This window comes from Oncorhynchus clarkii, chromosome 33, assembly GCF_045791955.1.
Source record: "Oncorhynchus clarkii lewisi isolate Uvic-CL-2024 chromosome 33, UVic_Ocla_1.0, whole genome shotgun sequence".
NCBI lineage: Eukaryota > Metazoa > Chordata > Actinopteri > Salmoniformes > Salmonidae > Oncorhynchus > Oncorhynchus clarkii.
This window is the reverse complement of record NC_092179.1, coordinates 33897152-33912948: the sequence shown is the minus strand read 5'-3', so window position 1 is coordinate 33912948 and position 15797 is coordinate 33897152. Positions and strand designations below refer to the sequence as shown.

Genomic DNA, 15797 nt, shown 5'->3' with positions numbered 1-15797 from the left:
TGGCTACTGTCTAAAACTAAGGGCACCGCCTATTGGCTACTGTCTAAAACTGTAAGGGTACAGCCTATTGGCTACTGAAACTGTAAGGGCACAGCCTATTGGCTACTGTCTAAAACTAAGGGCACCGCCTATTGGCTACTGTCTAAAACTGTAAGGGTACAGCCTATTGGCTACTGAAACTGTAAGGGTACAGCCTATTGGCTACTGTCTAACACTGTGAACGTGCACCGGAAGTTGCACAACTTTCTCAATGTTCAAGTTTCCGCTCACAAGACATAAAATGTGCTCATTGCCCCCCCAAAATATATAAATATAGGGAACACCAGTACGCAGCAACAAAAACACTACATTGAATCCATTTTAAATTCAGGCTGTAACAATAAAATGTGGAAAAAGTGGAGGGGTGTGAACACCGTCTGGAGGCCCTGGGCACACCGTCTGGAGGCCCTGGGCACACCGTCTGGAGGCCCTGGGCACACCGTCTGGAGGCCCTGGGCACACCGTCTGGAGGCCCTGGGCACACCGTCTGGAGGCCCTGGGCACACCGTCTGGAGGCCCTGGGCACACCGTCTGGAGGCCCTGGGCACACCGTCTGGAGGCCCTGGGCACACCGTCTGGAGGGTGTGGTCAGGGTAATATAGGGAATAGGAGCACGACACTACACAGGGAATAGGAGCACGACACTACACAGGGAATAGGGAGCACGACACTACACAGGGAATAGGGAGCACGACACTACACAGGGAATAGGGAGCACGACACTACACAGGGAATAGGGAGCACGACACTACACAGGGAATAGGAGCACGACACTACACAGGGAATAGGAGCACGACACTACACAGGGAATAGGGAGCACGACACTACACAGGGAATAGGAGCACGACACTACACAGGGAATAGGAGAACCACACTACACAGGGAATAGGGAGCACGACACTACACAGGGAATAGGAGCACGACACTACATAGGGAATAGGGAGCACGACACTACACAGGGAATAGGGAGCACGACACTACATAGGGAATAGGGAGCACGACACTACATAGGGAATAGGGAGCACGACTACACAGGGAATAGGGAGCACGACACTACATAGGGAATAGGGAGCACGACACTACATAGGGAATAGGGAGCACGACACTACACAGGGAATAGGGAGCACGACACTACACAGGGAATAGGGAGCACGACACTACATAGGGAATAGGGAGCACGACACTACACAGGGAATAGGGAGCACGACACTACACAGGGAATAGGAGAACCACACTACACAGGGAATAGGGAGCACGACACTACACAGGGAATAGGAGCACGACACTACACAGGGAATAGGGAGCACGACACTACATAGGGAATAGCACGACACTACATAGGGAATAGGGAGCACGACTACACAGGGCACTACCGCGTCTCCTTACTTCTCTTCTGGGACACGGCCTGCAGACAGGCGGTGATGATGTCATAGTTCTTCTGGAGCTTGTGACTGAGGCGGTCTCTCCTCTTCAGCTGGCGCAGCAGCTTGGCTGACTGGAGACCTGTCCTGTAGCGTACCTCTCCTATGATACAGCTCAACTCTTCTGGTGCTGAAACACAATATAGATACATAGATATAGATATATAGATCAGCTTGGCTGACTGGAGACCGGTCCTGTAGCGTACCTCTCCCCTATGATACAGCTCAACTCTTCTGGTGCTGAAACAATATAGATATATAGATATAGATATATAGATCAGCTTGGCTGACTGGAGACCGGTCCTGTAGCTGGAACACTATAGATACTGTATATCAGCTCCTCAGAGTAGTAATAATAATCAGGCTGTCATGTATATTTGTATTTATTATGGATCTCCATTAGTTCCTGCCAAGGCAGCAGCTACTCTTCCTGGGGTTTATTATGGATCCCCATTAGTTCCTGTCAAGACAGCAGCTACTCTTCCTGGGGTTTATTATGGATCCCCATTAGTTCCTGCCAAGGCAGCAGCTACTCTTCCTGGGGTTTATTATGGATCCCCATTAGTTCCTGTCAAGGCAGCAGCTACTCTTCCTGGGGTTTATTATGGATCCTCATTAGTTCCTGCCAAGGCAGCAGCTACTCTTCCTGGGGTTTATTATGGATCCTCATTAGTTCCTGTCAAGGCAGCAGCTACTCTTCCTGGGGTTTATTATGGATCCCCATTAGTTCCTACCCAGGCAGCAGCTACTCTTCCTGGGGTTTATTATGGATCCCCATTAGTTCCTGTCAAGGCAGCAGCAACTCTTCCTGGGGTTTATTATGGATCCTCATTAGTTCCTGTCAAGGCAGCAGCTACTCTTCCTGGGGTTTATTATGGATCCCCATTAGTTCCTGCCAAGGCAGCAGCTACTCTTCCTGGGGTTTATTATGGATCCCCATTAGTTCCTGTCAAGGCAGCAGCTACTCTTCCTGGGGTTTATTATGGATCCCCATTAGTTCCTGTCAAGGCAGCAGCTACTCTTCCTGGAGTTTATTATGGATCCCCATTAGTTCTTGTCAAGGCAGCAGCTACTCTTCCTGGGGTTTATTATGGATCCCCATTAGTTCCTGTCAAAGCAGCAGCTACTCTTCCTGGAGTTTATTATGTATCCCCATTAGTTCCTGTCAAGGCAGCAGCTAGTCTTCCTGGGGTTTATTATGGATCCCCATTAGTTCCTGTCAAGGCAGCAGCTAGTCTTCCTGGGGCTTATTATGGATCCCCATTAGTTCCTGTCAAGGCAGCAGCTAGTCTTCCTGGGGTTTATTATGGATCCCCATTAGTTCCTACCCAGGCAGCAGCTACTCTTCCTGGGGTTTATTATGGATCCTCATTAGTTCCTGCCAAGGCAGCAGCTACTCTTCCTGGGGTTTATTATGGATCCTCATTAGTTCCTACCCAGGCAGCAGCTACTCCTCCTGGGGTTTATTATGGATCCCCATTAGTTCCTGTCAAGGCAGCAGCTAGTCTTCCTGGGGTTTATTATGGATCCCCATTAGTTCCTGTCAAGGCAGCAGCAACTCTTCCTGGGGTTTATTATGGATCCTCATTAGTTCCTGTCAAGGCAGCAGCTACTCTTCCTGGGGTTTATTATGGATCCCCATTAGTTCCTGCCAAGGCAGCAGCTACTCTTCCTGGGGTTTATTATGGATCCCCATTAGTTCCTGTCAAGGCAGCAGCCACTCTTCCTGGGGTTTATTATGGATCCCCATTAGTTCCTGTCAAGGCAGCAGCTACTCTTCCTGGGGTTTATTATGGATCCCCATTAGTTCCTGCCAAGGCAGCAGCTACTCTTCCTGGGGTTTATTATGGATCCCCATTAGTTCCTGTCAAGGCAGCAGCCACTCTTCCTGGGGTTTATTATGGATCCCCATTAGTTCCTGTCAAGGCAGCAGCTACTCTTCCTGGAGTTTATTATGGATCCCCATTAGTTCCTGTCAAGGCAGCAGCTACTCTTCCTGGGGTTTATTATGGATCCCCATTAGTTCCTGTCAAGGCAGCAGCTAGTCTTCCTGGGGTTTATTATGGATCCTCATTAGTTCCTGTCAAGGCAGCAGCTAGTCTTCCTGGGGCCAGCAACATTAAGGCAGTAATATACATTATAAAACCATTTTTAAACATTAAAATGCATTTTATAACAGACTTCAAAATACATTACGTGTGTGGGAGTGACAGACTGGCAGTAGTAGCTGTAATGTGATTTTATCATTCAGAGTAAAATTGGCCCGCAGTAGACCCCACGGCCCGCAGTAGACCCCACTGCCCGCAGTAGACCCCACGGCCCGCAGTAGACCCCACGGCCCGCAGTAGACCCCACGGCCCGCAGTAGACCCTACGGCCCGTCGTAGACCACGTTTCCAGCCACAGTGTATATGTCAGTAAAGCCATACCATACAAACAATTAACAACATTTCAGTACAATTTTATAAAATGGTTACAGATCATGTTCATATTACATGGGATCTTTGTGTGTCCGTAAAATGTATTATGGGAGATATGGCCGTGGAAACGCCTATATACACAAATACATTTATACAGACATTTATATTTGACCTTTATTTAACCAGGTAGGCTAGCTGAGAAGAAGTCCTCATTTACAACTGCGACCTGGCCAAGATAAAGCTCAGATCAAATGTTGGAGTCACATGATGATAAGGTGTGCAGTCCCTCCACTACGACCATGTCGTTTCTTAGGCTACAGATTAAAATACATGATGGTCAACTTCACAGGGTGTTCAAAGTGCACGCTATGAGTTTGATGCCGATTTTCAATAAACAATGAGTTTCCCCCCCCCCCCACTGTACCCTAGAGCTGGACTCACCCCCCCCCCCCCCACTGTACCCTAGAGCTGGACCCCCCCGCCCCCCACCACTGTATCCTAGAGCTGGACTCCCCCCCACTGTACCCTAGGGCTGGACTCCTCCCAACTGTACCCTAGAGCTGGACTCCCCCCCCAATGTACCCTAGAGTTGTACCCCCCCCCCCCCCCCCCACTGTATCCTAGAGCTGGACTCCCCACCCCCCACTGTACCCTAGAGCTGGACTCAATCCCACTGTACCCTAGAGCTGGACTCAACCCCACTGTACCCTAGTGCTGGACTCCCCCCCCCCCCCGTATCCTAGAGCTGGACTCCCCACCCCCCACTGTACCCTAGAGCTGGACTCCCCACCCCCCACTGTACCCTAGAGCTGGACTCCCCACCCCCCACTGTACCCTAGAGCTGGACTCAATCCCACTGTACCCTAGAGCTGGACTCAACCCCACTGTACCCTAGAGCTGGACCCCCCCCCCCCCACTGTACCCTAGAGCTGGACTGCCCCCCCACTGTACCCTAGAGCTGGACTCCCCTCCCCCCCACTATACCCTAGAGCTGGACTCCTCCCCACTGTACCCTAGAGCTGGACTCCCCCCCACTGTACCCTAGAGCTGGACTCCCCCCCCCACTGTACAATAGAGCTGGACTCCCCCCCCCCCCCGTATCCTAGAGCTGGACTCCCCACCCCCCACTGTACCCTAGAGCTGGACTCCCCACCCCCCACTGTACCCTAGAGCTGGACTCCCCACCCCCCACTGTACCCTAGAGCTGGACTCAATCCCACTGTACCCTAGAGCTGGACTCAACCCCACTGTACCCTAGAGCTGGACCCCCCCCCCCCCCACTGTACCCTAGAGCTGGACTGCCCCCCCACTGTACCCTAGAGCTGGACTCCCCTCCCCCCCACTATACCCTAGAGCTGGACTCCTCCCCACTGTACCATAGAGCTGGACTCCCCTCCCCCCCACTATACCCTAGAGCTGGACTCCTCCCCACTGTACCCTAGAGCTGGACTGCCCCCCCACTGTACCCTAGAGCTGGACTCCCCTCCCCCCCCCACTATACCCTAGAGCTGGACTCCTCCCCACTGTACCCTAGAGCTGGACTCCCCCCACTGTACCCTAGAGCTGGACTCCCTCCCCCCCCCCACACACTGTACCCTAGAGCTGGACTCCCCCCACTGTACCCTAGAGCTGGACTCCCCCCCCCACTGTACCCTAGAGCTGGACTCAACCCCTACTGTACCCTAGAGCTGGACTCAACCCCTACTGTACCCTAGAGCTGGACTCCCCCCCCACTGTACCCTAGAGCTGGACTCCCCCCCCCACTGTACCCTAGAGCTGGACTCCCCCCCCCACTGTACCCTAGAGCTGGACTCCCCCCCCCACTGTACCCTAGAGCTGGACTCCCCCCCCCACTGTACCCTAGAGCTGGACTCCCCCCCCACTGTACCCTAGAGCTGGACTCCCCCCCCCCCCCACTGTACCCTAGAGCTGGACTCCCCCCCCCCCCCCCACACTGTGACCTAGAGCTGGACTCCCCCCCCCACTGTACCCTAGAGCTGGACTCCCCCCCACTGTACCCTAGAGCTGGACTCCCCCCCCACTGTACCCTAGAGCTGGACTCTCCCCCCCACTGTACCCTAGAGCTGGACTCCCCCCCCCCACTGTACCCTAGAGCTGGACTCCCCCCCCCCCCCCACCCACTGTACCCTAGAGCTGGACTGCCCCCCCCCCCCCCCCCACTGTACCCTAGAGCTGGACTCCCCACCCCCCACTGTACCCTAGAGCTGGACTCAATCCCACTGTACCCTAGAGCTGGACTCAACCCCACTGTACCCTAGAGCTGGACTCCCCCCCACTGTACCCTAGAGCTGGACACTCAACCCCACTGTACCCTAGAGCTGGACTCCCCCCCACTGTACCCTAGAGCTGGACCCCCCCGCCCCCCACCACTGTATCCTAGAGCTGGACTCCCCCCCACTGTACCCTAGGGCTGGACTCCCCCCCACTGTACCCTAGAGCTGGACCCCCCCGCCCCCCACCACTGTATCCTAGAGCTGGACTCCCCCCCACTGTACCCTAGGGCTGGACTCCTCCCAACTGTACCCTAGAGCTGGACTCCCCCCCAATGTACCCTAGAGTTGTACCCCCCCCCCCCCCCACTGTATCCTAGAGCTGGACTCCCCACCCCCCACTGTACCCTAGAGCTGGACTCCCCACCCCCCACTGTACCCTAGAGCTGGACTCCCCACCCCCCACTGTACCCTAGAGCTGGACTCAATCCCACTGTACCCTAGAGCTGGACTCAACCCCACTGTACCCTAGAGCTGGACTGCCCCCCCCCCCCCCCCACTGTACCCTAGAGCTGGACTCCCCTCCCCCCCACTATACCCTAGAGCTGGACTCCTCCCCACTGTACACCCCCCACTGAACCCTAGAGCTGGACTCCCCCCCCCCCACTGTACCCTGGAGCTGGACTCCCCCCCCCCCCCACTGTATCCTAGAGCTGGACTCCCCCCCACTGTACCCTAGAGCTGGACTCCCCCCTACTGTACCCTAGAGCTGGACTCCCCCCCACTGTACCCTAGAGCTGGACTCCCCCCCCCACTGTACCCTAGAGCTGGACTCCCCCCCCCACTGTACCCTAGAGCTGGACTCCCCCCCCACTGTACCCTAGAGCTGGACTCCCCCCCCACTGTACACCCCCCACTGAACCCTAGAGCTGGACTCCCCCCCCCCCCCCACTGTACCCTGGAGCTGGACTCCCCCCCCCCCCCACTGTATCCTAGAGCTGGACTCCCCCCCACTGTACCCTAGAGCTGGACTCCCCCCTACTGTACCCTAGAGCTGGACTCCCCCCCACTGTACCCTAGAGCTGGACTCCCCCCCCACTGTACCCTAGAGCTGGACTCCCCCCCCCACTGTACCCTAGAGCTGGACTCCCCCCCAACTGTACCCTAGAGCTGGACTCCCCCCCAACTGTACCCTAGAGCTGGAATTCCCCCCCCCCCCCACTGTACCCTAGAGCTGGACTCCCCCCCCCCACTGTACACTAGAGCTGGACTCCCCCCCCCCCCCCACTGTACCCTAGAGCTGGACACTCAACCCCACTGTACCCTAGAGCTGGACTCCCCCCCACTGTACCCTAGGGCTGGACTCCCCCCCACTGTACCCTAGAGCTGGACCCCCCCCGCCCCCCACCACTGTATCCTAGAGCTGGACTCCCCCCCACTGTACCCTAGGGCTGGACTCCTCCCAACTGTACCCTAGAGCTGGACTCCCCCCCACTGTACCCTAGAGCTGGACCCCCCCGCCCCCCACCACTGTATCCTAGAGCTGGACTCCCCCCCACTGTACCCTAGGGCTGGACTCCCCCCCACTGTACCCTAGAGCTGGACCCCCCCCGCCCCCCACCACTGTATCCTAGAGCTGGACTCCCCCCCACTGTACCCTAGGGCTGGACTCCTCCCAACTGTACCCTAGAGCTGGACTCCCCCCAATGTACCCTAGAGTTGTACCCCCCCCCCCCACTGTATCCTAGAGCTGGACTCCCCACCCCCCACTGTACCCTAGAGCTGGACTCCCCACCCCCCACTGTACCCTAGAGCTGGACTCCCCACCCCCCACTGTACCCTAGAGCTGGACTCAATCCCACTGTACCCTAGAGCTGGACTCAACCCCACTGTACCCTAGAGCTGGACTCCCCCCCACTGTACCCTAGAGCTGGACTCCCCCCCACTGTATCCTAGAGCTGGACTCCCCCCCACTGTACCCTAGAGCTGGACTCCCCCCCACTGTACCCTAGAGCTGGACTCCCCCCCACTGTACCCTAGAGCTGGACTCCCCCCCACTGTATCCTAGAGCTGGACTCCCCCCCACTGTATCCTAGAGCTGGACTCCCCCCCCAATGTACCCTAGAGCTGGACCCCCCCCCCCCCACTGTACTCTAGAGCTGGACTCAACCCCACTGTACCCTAGAGCTGGACTCAACCCCACTGTACCCTAGAGCTGGACTCAACCCCTACTGTACCCTAGAGCTGGACTCAACCCCTACTGTACCCTAGAGCTGGACTCAACCCCTACTGTACCCTAGAGCTGGACTCGCCCCCCCCCCCCCCCACACTGTATCCTAGAGCTGGACTCCCCCCCCACTGTACCCTAGAGCTGGACTCCCCCACCCACTGTACCCTAGAGCTGGACTCCCCCCCCCACTGTACCCTAGAGCTGGACTCCCCCCCCCACTGTACCCTAGAGCTGGACCCCCCCCCCCCACTGTACCCTAGAGCTGGACTCCCCTCCCCCCCACTATACCCTAGAGCTGGACTCCTCCCCACTGTACACCCCCCACTGAACCCTAGAGCTGGACTCCCCCCCCCCCCACTGTACCCTGGATCTGGACTCCCCCCCCACTGTATCCTAGAGCTGGACTCCCCCCCATTGTACCCTAGAGCTGGACTCCCCCCTACTGTACCCTAGAGCTGGACTCCCCCCTACTGTACCCTAGAGCTGGACTCCCCCCCACTGTACCCTAGAGCTGGACCCCCCCCACTGTACCCTAGAGCTGGACTCACCCCCCCACTGTACCCTAAAGCTGGACTCCCCAGCCCACTGTACCCTAGAGCTGGACTCCCCAGCCCACTGTACCCTAGAGCTGGACTCCCCCCCCCACTGTACCCTAGAGCTGGACTCCCCCCCCCACTGTACCCTAGAGCTGGACTCCCCCCCCCACTGTACCCTAGAGCTGGACTCCCCCCCCACTGTACCCTAGAGCTGGACTCCCCCCCCACTGTACCCTAGAGCTGGACTCAACCCCACTGTACCCTAGAGCTGGACTCAACCCCACTGTACCCTAGAGCTGGACTCAACCCCACTGTACCCTAGAGCTGGAATTCCCCCCCCCACTGTACCCTAGAGCTGGACTCCCCCCCCCCACTGTACCCTAGAGCTGGACTCCCCCCCCCCCCACTGTACCCTAGAGCTGGACACTCAACCCCACTGTAACCTAGAGCTGGACTCAACCCCACTGTAACCTAGAGCTGGACTCAACCCCACTGTACCCTAGAGCTGGACTCAACCCCACTGTACCCTAGAGCTGGACTCAACCCCACTGTACCCTAGAGCTGGACTGAACCCCACTGTACCCTAGAGCTGGACTCAACCCCACTGTACCCTAGAGCTGGACTCAACCCCACTGTACCCTAGAGCTGGACTCAACCCCACTGTACCCTAGAGCTGGACTCAACCCCACTGTACCCTAGAGCTGGACTCAACCCCACTGTACCCTAGAGCTGGACTCAACCCCACTGTACCCTAGAGCTGGACTCAACCCCACTGTACCCTAGAGCTGGACTCAACCCCACTGTACCCTAGAGCTGGACTCAACCCCACTGTACCCTAGAGCTGGACTCAACCCCACTGTACCCTAGAGCTGGACTCAACCCCACTGTACCCTAGAGCTGGACTCAACCCCACTGTACCCTAGAGCTGGACTCCACCCCCCCCTCCCCACTGCACCCTAGAGCTGGACTCCCCCCCCCCACTGTACCCTAGAGCTGGACTCCCCCCCCCACTGTACCCTAGAGCTGGACTCAACCCCACTGTACCCTAGTGCTGGACTCAACCCCACTGTACCCTAGTGCTGGACTCCCCCTCCCACTGTACCCTAGAGCTGGACTCCCCCCCACTGTACCCTAGAGCTGGACTCCCCCCCCCACTGTACCCTAGAGCTGGACTCCCCCCCCACTGTACCCTAGAGCTGGACTCCCAACCCCATTGTACCCTAGAGCTGGACTCAACCCCACTGTACCCTAGAGCTGGACTCAACCCCACTGTACCCTAGAGCTGGACTCAACCCCACTGTACCCTAGAGCTGGACTCAACCCCACTGTACCCTAGAGCTGGACTAACCCCCCCCACTGTACCCTAAAGCTGGACTCCCCCCCACTGTATCCTAGAGCTGGACTCCCCCCCACTGTACCCTAGAGCTGGACTCCCCCCCACTGTACCCTAGAGCTGGACTCTCCCCCACTGTACCCTAGAGCTGGACTCTCCCCCACTGTACCCTAGAGCTGGACTCTCCCCCACTGTACCCTAGAGCTGGACTCCCCCCCCACTGTACCCTAGAGCTGGACTCCCCCCCCCCCACTGTACCCTAGAGCTGGACTCCCCCCCCCCCCCCCCCCACTGTACCCTAGAGCTGGACTCCCCCCCCCCCACTGTACCCTAGAGCTGGACTCCCCCCCCCCCACTGTACCCTAGAGCTGGACTCCCCCCCCCCCCACTGTACCCTAGAGCTGGACTCCCCCCCACTGTACCCTAGAGCTGGACCCCCCCCCCCCACTGTACCCTAGAGCTGGACCCCCCCCCCCCCCCCCCCCACTGTACCCTAGAGCTGGACTCCCCCCCCCACTGTACCCTAGTGCTGGACTCAACCCCACTGTACCCTAGTGCTGGACTCCCCCTCCCACTGTACCCTAGAGCTGTTTACTCCCCCCCACTGTACCCTAGAGCTGGACTCCCCCCCCCACTGTACCCTAGAGCTGGACTCCCCCCCCCACTGTACCCTAGAGCTGGACTCCCAACCCCACTGTACCATAGAGCTGGACTCAACCCCACTGTACCCTAGAGCTGGACTCAACCCCACTGTACCCTAGAGCTGGACTCAACCCCACTGTACCCTAGAGCTGGACTCAACCCCACTGTACCCTAGAGCTGGACTAACCCCCCCCCACTGTACCCTAAAGCTGGACTCCCCCCCACTGTATCCTAGAGCTGGACTCCCCCCCCACTGTACCCTAGAGCTGGACTCCCCCCCACTGTACCCTAGAGCTGGACTCTCCCCCACTGTACCCTAGAGCTGGACTCCCCCCCACTGTACCCTAGAGCTGGACTCCCCCCCCCCCCCCCCACTGTACCCTAGAGCTGGACTCCCCCCCCCCCCCACTGTACCCTAGAGCTGGACTCCCCCCCCCCCCCCCCCCCACTGTACCCTAGAGCTGGACTCCCCCCCCCCCCCCACTGTACCCTAGAGCTGGACTCCCCCCCCCCCCACTGTACCCTAGAGCTGGACTCCCCCCCCCCCCCACTGTACCCTAGAGCTGGACTCCCCCCCCCCACTGTACCCTAGAGCTGGACTCCCCCCCCCCACTGTACCCTAGAGCTGGACTCAACCCCACTGTACCCTAGAGCTGGACTCAACCCCCCCCCACTGTACCCTAGAGCTGGACTCCCCCCCCCCCACTGTACCCTAGAGCTGGACTCCCCCCCCCACTGTACCCTAGAGCTGGACTCCCCCCCACTGTACCCTAGAGCTGGACTCCCCCCCACTGTACCCTAGAGCTGGACTCCCCCCCACTGTACCCTAGAGCTGGACTCCCCCCCACTGTACCCTAGAGCTGGACTCCCCCCCCACTGTACCCTAGAGCTGGACTCCCCCCCACTGTACCCTAGAGCTGGACTGCCACCTCCACTGTACCCTAGAGCTGGACTTTCCCCCCACTATACCCTAGAGCTGGACTCCCCCCACTGTACCCTAGAGCTGGACTCCCCCCACTGTACCCTAGAGCTGGACTCCCCCCCTCTGTATCCTAGAGCTGGACTACCCCAACTGTAACCTAGAGCTGGACACCCCCCCCCCCCCTTGTACCCTAGAGCTGGAGTCCCCCCCCCCCCCCCACTGTACCCTAGAGCTGGAGTCCCCCCCCCCCCCACTGTACCCTAGAGCTGGACTCCCCCCCCCCCCACTGAACCCTAGAGCTGGGCTCCCCACCCCACTGTACCCTAGAGCTGGACTCCCCCCCCCCCCCCCCACTGAACCCTAGAGCTGGGCTCCCCCCCCCACTGTACCCTAGAGCTGGACTCCCCCTCCCACTGTACCCTAGAGCTGGACTCCCCCCACTGTACACTAGAGCAGGTCTCCCCCCCGCAACTGTACCCTAGATCAGGTCTCCCCCCCCCCGCCACTGTACCCTACAGCAGGTCTCCCCCCCGCCACTGTACCCTAGAGCAGGTCTCCCCCCCGCCACTGTACCCTAGAGCTGGACTCCCCCCCACTGTACCCTAGAGCTGGACCCCCCCCAGTGTATCTTAGAGCTGGACCCCCCCTACTGTACCCTAGAGCTGGACTCCCCCCCCCACTGTACCCTAGAGCTGGACTCCCCCCACACTGTACCCTAGAGCTGGACTCCCCCCACTGTACTCTAGAGCTGGACTCCCCCCCACTGTACCCTAGAGCTGGACTCCCCCCCCCCCCCCCCACTGTACCCTAGAGCAGGTCTCCCCCCCGCCACTGTACCCTAGAGCAGGTCTCCCCCCCGCCACTGTACCCTAGAGCAGGTCTCCCCCACGCCACTGTACCCTAGAGCAGGTCTCCCCCCCGCCACTGTACCCTAGAGCTGGACTCCCCCACGCCACTGTACCCTAGAGCTGGACTCCCCCACTGTACCCTAGAGCTGGACTCCCCCACTGTACCCTAGAGCTGGACTCCCCCACTGTACCCTAGAGCTGGACTCCCCCCCCCCCCCCCCCCCACTTTACCCTAGAGCTGGACTCCCCCCCCCCCACCCACTGTACCCTAGAGCTGGACCCCCCCCCCCCCCACTGTACCCTAGAGCAGGACTCCCCCCACTGTACCCTAGAGCTGGACTCAACCCCACTGTACCCTAGAGCTGGACTCCCCCTCCCACTGTACCCTAGAGCTGGACTCCCCCCCACTGTACCCTAGAGCTGGACTCCCCCCCCACTGTACCCTAGAGCTGGACTCCCCCCCACTGTACCCTAGAGCTGGACTCCCAACCCCACTGTACCCTAGAGCTGGACTCAACCCCACTGTACCCTAGAGCTGGACTCAACCCCACTGTACCCTAGAGCTGGACTCAACCCCACTGTACCCTAGAGCTGGACTCAACCCCACTGTACCCTAGAGCTGGACTCAACCCCACTGTACCCTAAAGCTGGACTCCCCCCCACTGTACCCTAGAGCTGGACTCAACCCCACTGTACCCTAGAGCTGGACTCAACCCCACTGTACCCTAGAGCTGGACTCAACCCCACTGTACCCTAGAGCTGGACTCAACCCCACTGTACCCTAGAGCTGGACTCAACCCCACTGTACCCTAAAGCTGGACTCCCCCCCACTGTATCCTAGAGCTGGACTCCCCCCCACTGTACCCTAGAGCTGGACTCCCCCCCACTGTACCCTAGAGCTGGACTCCCCCCCACTGTACCCTAGAGCTGGACTCCCCCCCACTGTACCCTAGAGCTGGACTCCCCCCCACTGTACCCTAGAGCTGGACTCCCCCCCCACTGTACCCTAGAGCTGGACTCCCCCCCCCCCCCACTGTACCCTAGAGCTGGACCCCCCCCCCACTGTACCCTAGAGCTGGACTCCCCCCCCCCACTGTACCCTAGAGCTGGACTCCCCCCCCCCCCACTGTACCCTAGAGCTGGACTCCCCCCCCCCCCCCCCCCACTGTACCCTAGAGATGGACTCCCCCCCCCCACTGTACCCTAGAGCTGGACTCAACCCCACTGTACCCTAGAGCTGGACTCAACCCCCCCCCACTGTACCCTAGAGCTGGACTCCCACATACCCCCACACTGTATCCTAGAGCTGGACTCCCCCCCCACTGTACCCTAGAGCTGGACTCCCCCCCACTGTACCCTAGAGCTGGACTCCCCCCCACTGTACCCTAGAGCTGGACTCCCCCCCACTGTACCCTAGAGCTGGACTCCCCCCCCCCCCCCCCACTTTACCCTAGAGCTGGACTCCCCACTGTACCCTAGAGCTGGATTACCCCTCCCACTGTACCCTAGAGCTGGACTCCCCCCCACTGTACCCTAGAGCTGGACCCCCCCCCACTGTACCCTAGAGCTGGACTCCCCTCCCCCCCCCACTGTACCCTAGAGCTGGACTCCCCTCCCCCCCACACTGTACCCTAGAGCTGGACTCCCCCCCCACTGTACCCTAGAGCAGGACTCCCCCCACTGTATCCTAGAGCAGGACTCCCCCCACTGTATCCTAGAGCTGGACCCCCCCACTGTACCCTAGAGCAGGACTCCCCCCACTATCCTAGAGCTGGACCCCCCCACTGTACCCTAGAGCTGGACTCCCCCCCCACTGTACCCTAGAGCTGGACTCCCCTCCCCCCCCCACAGTACCCTAGAGCTGGACCCCCCCCCCACAGTACCCTAGAGCTGGACTCCCCCCCGCCCCACTGTACCCTAGAGCTGGACTCCCCCCCCCCCCCCCCCCCCACTGTACCCTAGAGCTGGACTCCCCCCCCCACTGTACCATAGAGCAGGACTCCCCCCCACTGTACCCTAGAGCTGGACTCCCCCCACTGTACCCTAGATCTGGACTACCCCCCCACTGTACCCTAGAGCTGGGCTCCCCCCACTGTATCCTAGAGCTGGACTACCCCTACTGTACCCTAGAGCTGGACACCCCCCCCCCAACTGCACCCTAGAGCTGGACTGCCCCCTCACTGCACCCTAGAGCTGGACTCCCCCCCGCTGCACCCTAGAGCTGGACTCCCCCCCACTGTACCCTAGAGCTGGACTCACCCCCCCCCCACTGTACCCTAGAGCTGGACTCCCCACTGTACCCTAGAGCTGGACTCCCCCCCACTGTACCCAAGAGCTGGACCCCCCCCCCAGTGTATCTTAGAGCTGGACCCCCCCCAGTGTATCCTAGAGCTGGACCCCCCCCCACTGTACCCTAGAGCTGGACTCCCCCACCCCCACTGTACCCTAGAGCTGGACTCCCCCCACTGTACCCTAGAGCTGGAATCCCCCCACTGTACCCTAGAGCTGGACTCCCCCCCACTGTACCCTAGAGCTGGACTCCCCCCCCACTGTACCCTAGAGCAGGACTCCCCCCCACTGTACCCTAGAGCTGGACTCCCCCCCGCCACTGTACCCTAGATCAGGTCTCCCCCCCGCCACTGTACCCTAGAGCAGGTCTCCCCCCCGCCACTGTACCCTAGAGCAGGTCTCCCCCCCGCCACTGTACCCCCCCCCCCCCCCCCCACACTTTACCCTAGAGCTGGACTCCCCACTGTACCCTAGAGCTGGATTACCCCTCCCACTGTACCCTAGAGCTGGACTCCCCCCCACTGTACCCTAGAGCTGGACCCCCCCCCACTGTACCCTAGAGCTGGACTCCCCTCCCCCCCCCACTGTACCCTAGAGCTGGACTCCCCTCCCCCCCACACTGTACCCTAGAGCTGGACTCCCCCCCCACTGTACCCTAGAGCAGGACTCCCCCCACTGTATCCTAGAGCAGGACTCCCCCCACTGTATCCTAGAGCTGGACCCCCCCACTGTACCCTAGAGCAGGACTCCCCCCACTATCCTAGAGCTGGACCCCCCCACTGTACCCTAGAGCTGGACTCCCCCCCCACTGTACCCTAGAGCTGGACTCCCCTCCCCCCCCCACAGTACCCTAGAGCTGGACCCCCCCCCCACAGTACCCTAGAGCT

General features: G+C 59.8%; 1 protein-coding gene across 1 annotated transcript in view; it reads right to left on the bottom strand.

Moving 5' to 3' along the window:
* Nucleotides 1–15797, bottom strand: part of LOC139393213 (TBC1 domain family, member 30) — a 79724-nt gene that overhangs the window by 38767 nt on the left and 25160 nt on the right. Inside the window, 1 exon segment of the mRNA XM_071141655.1 lies at nt 1426–1590. Coding sequence (XP_070997756.1) covers nt 1426–1590 — 165 coding nt within the window.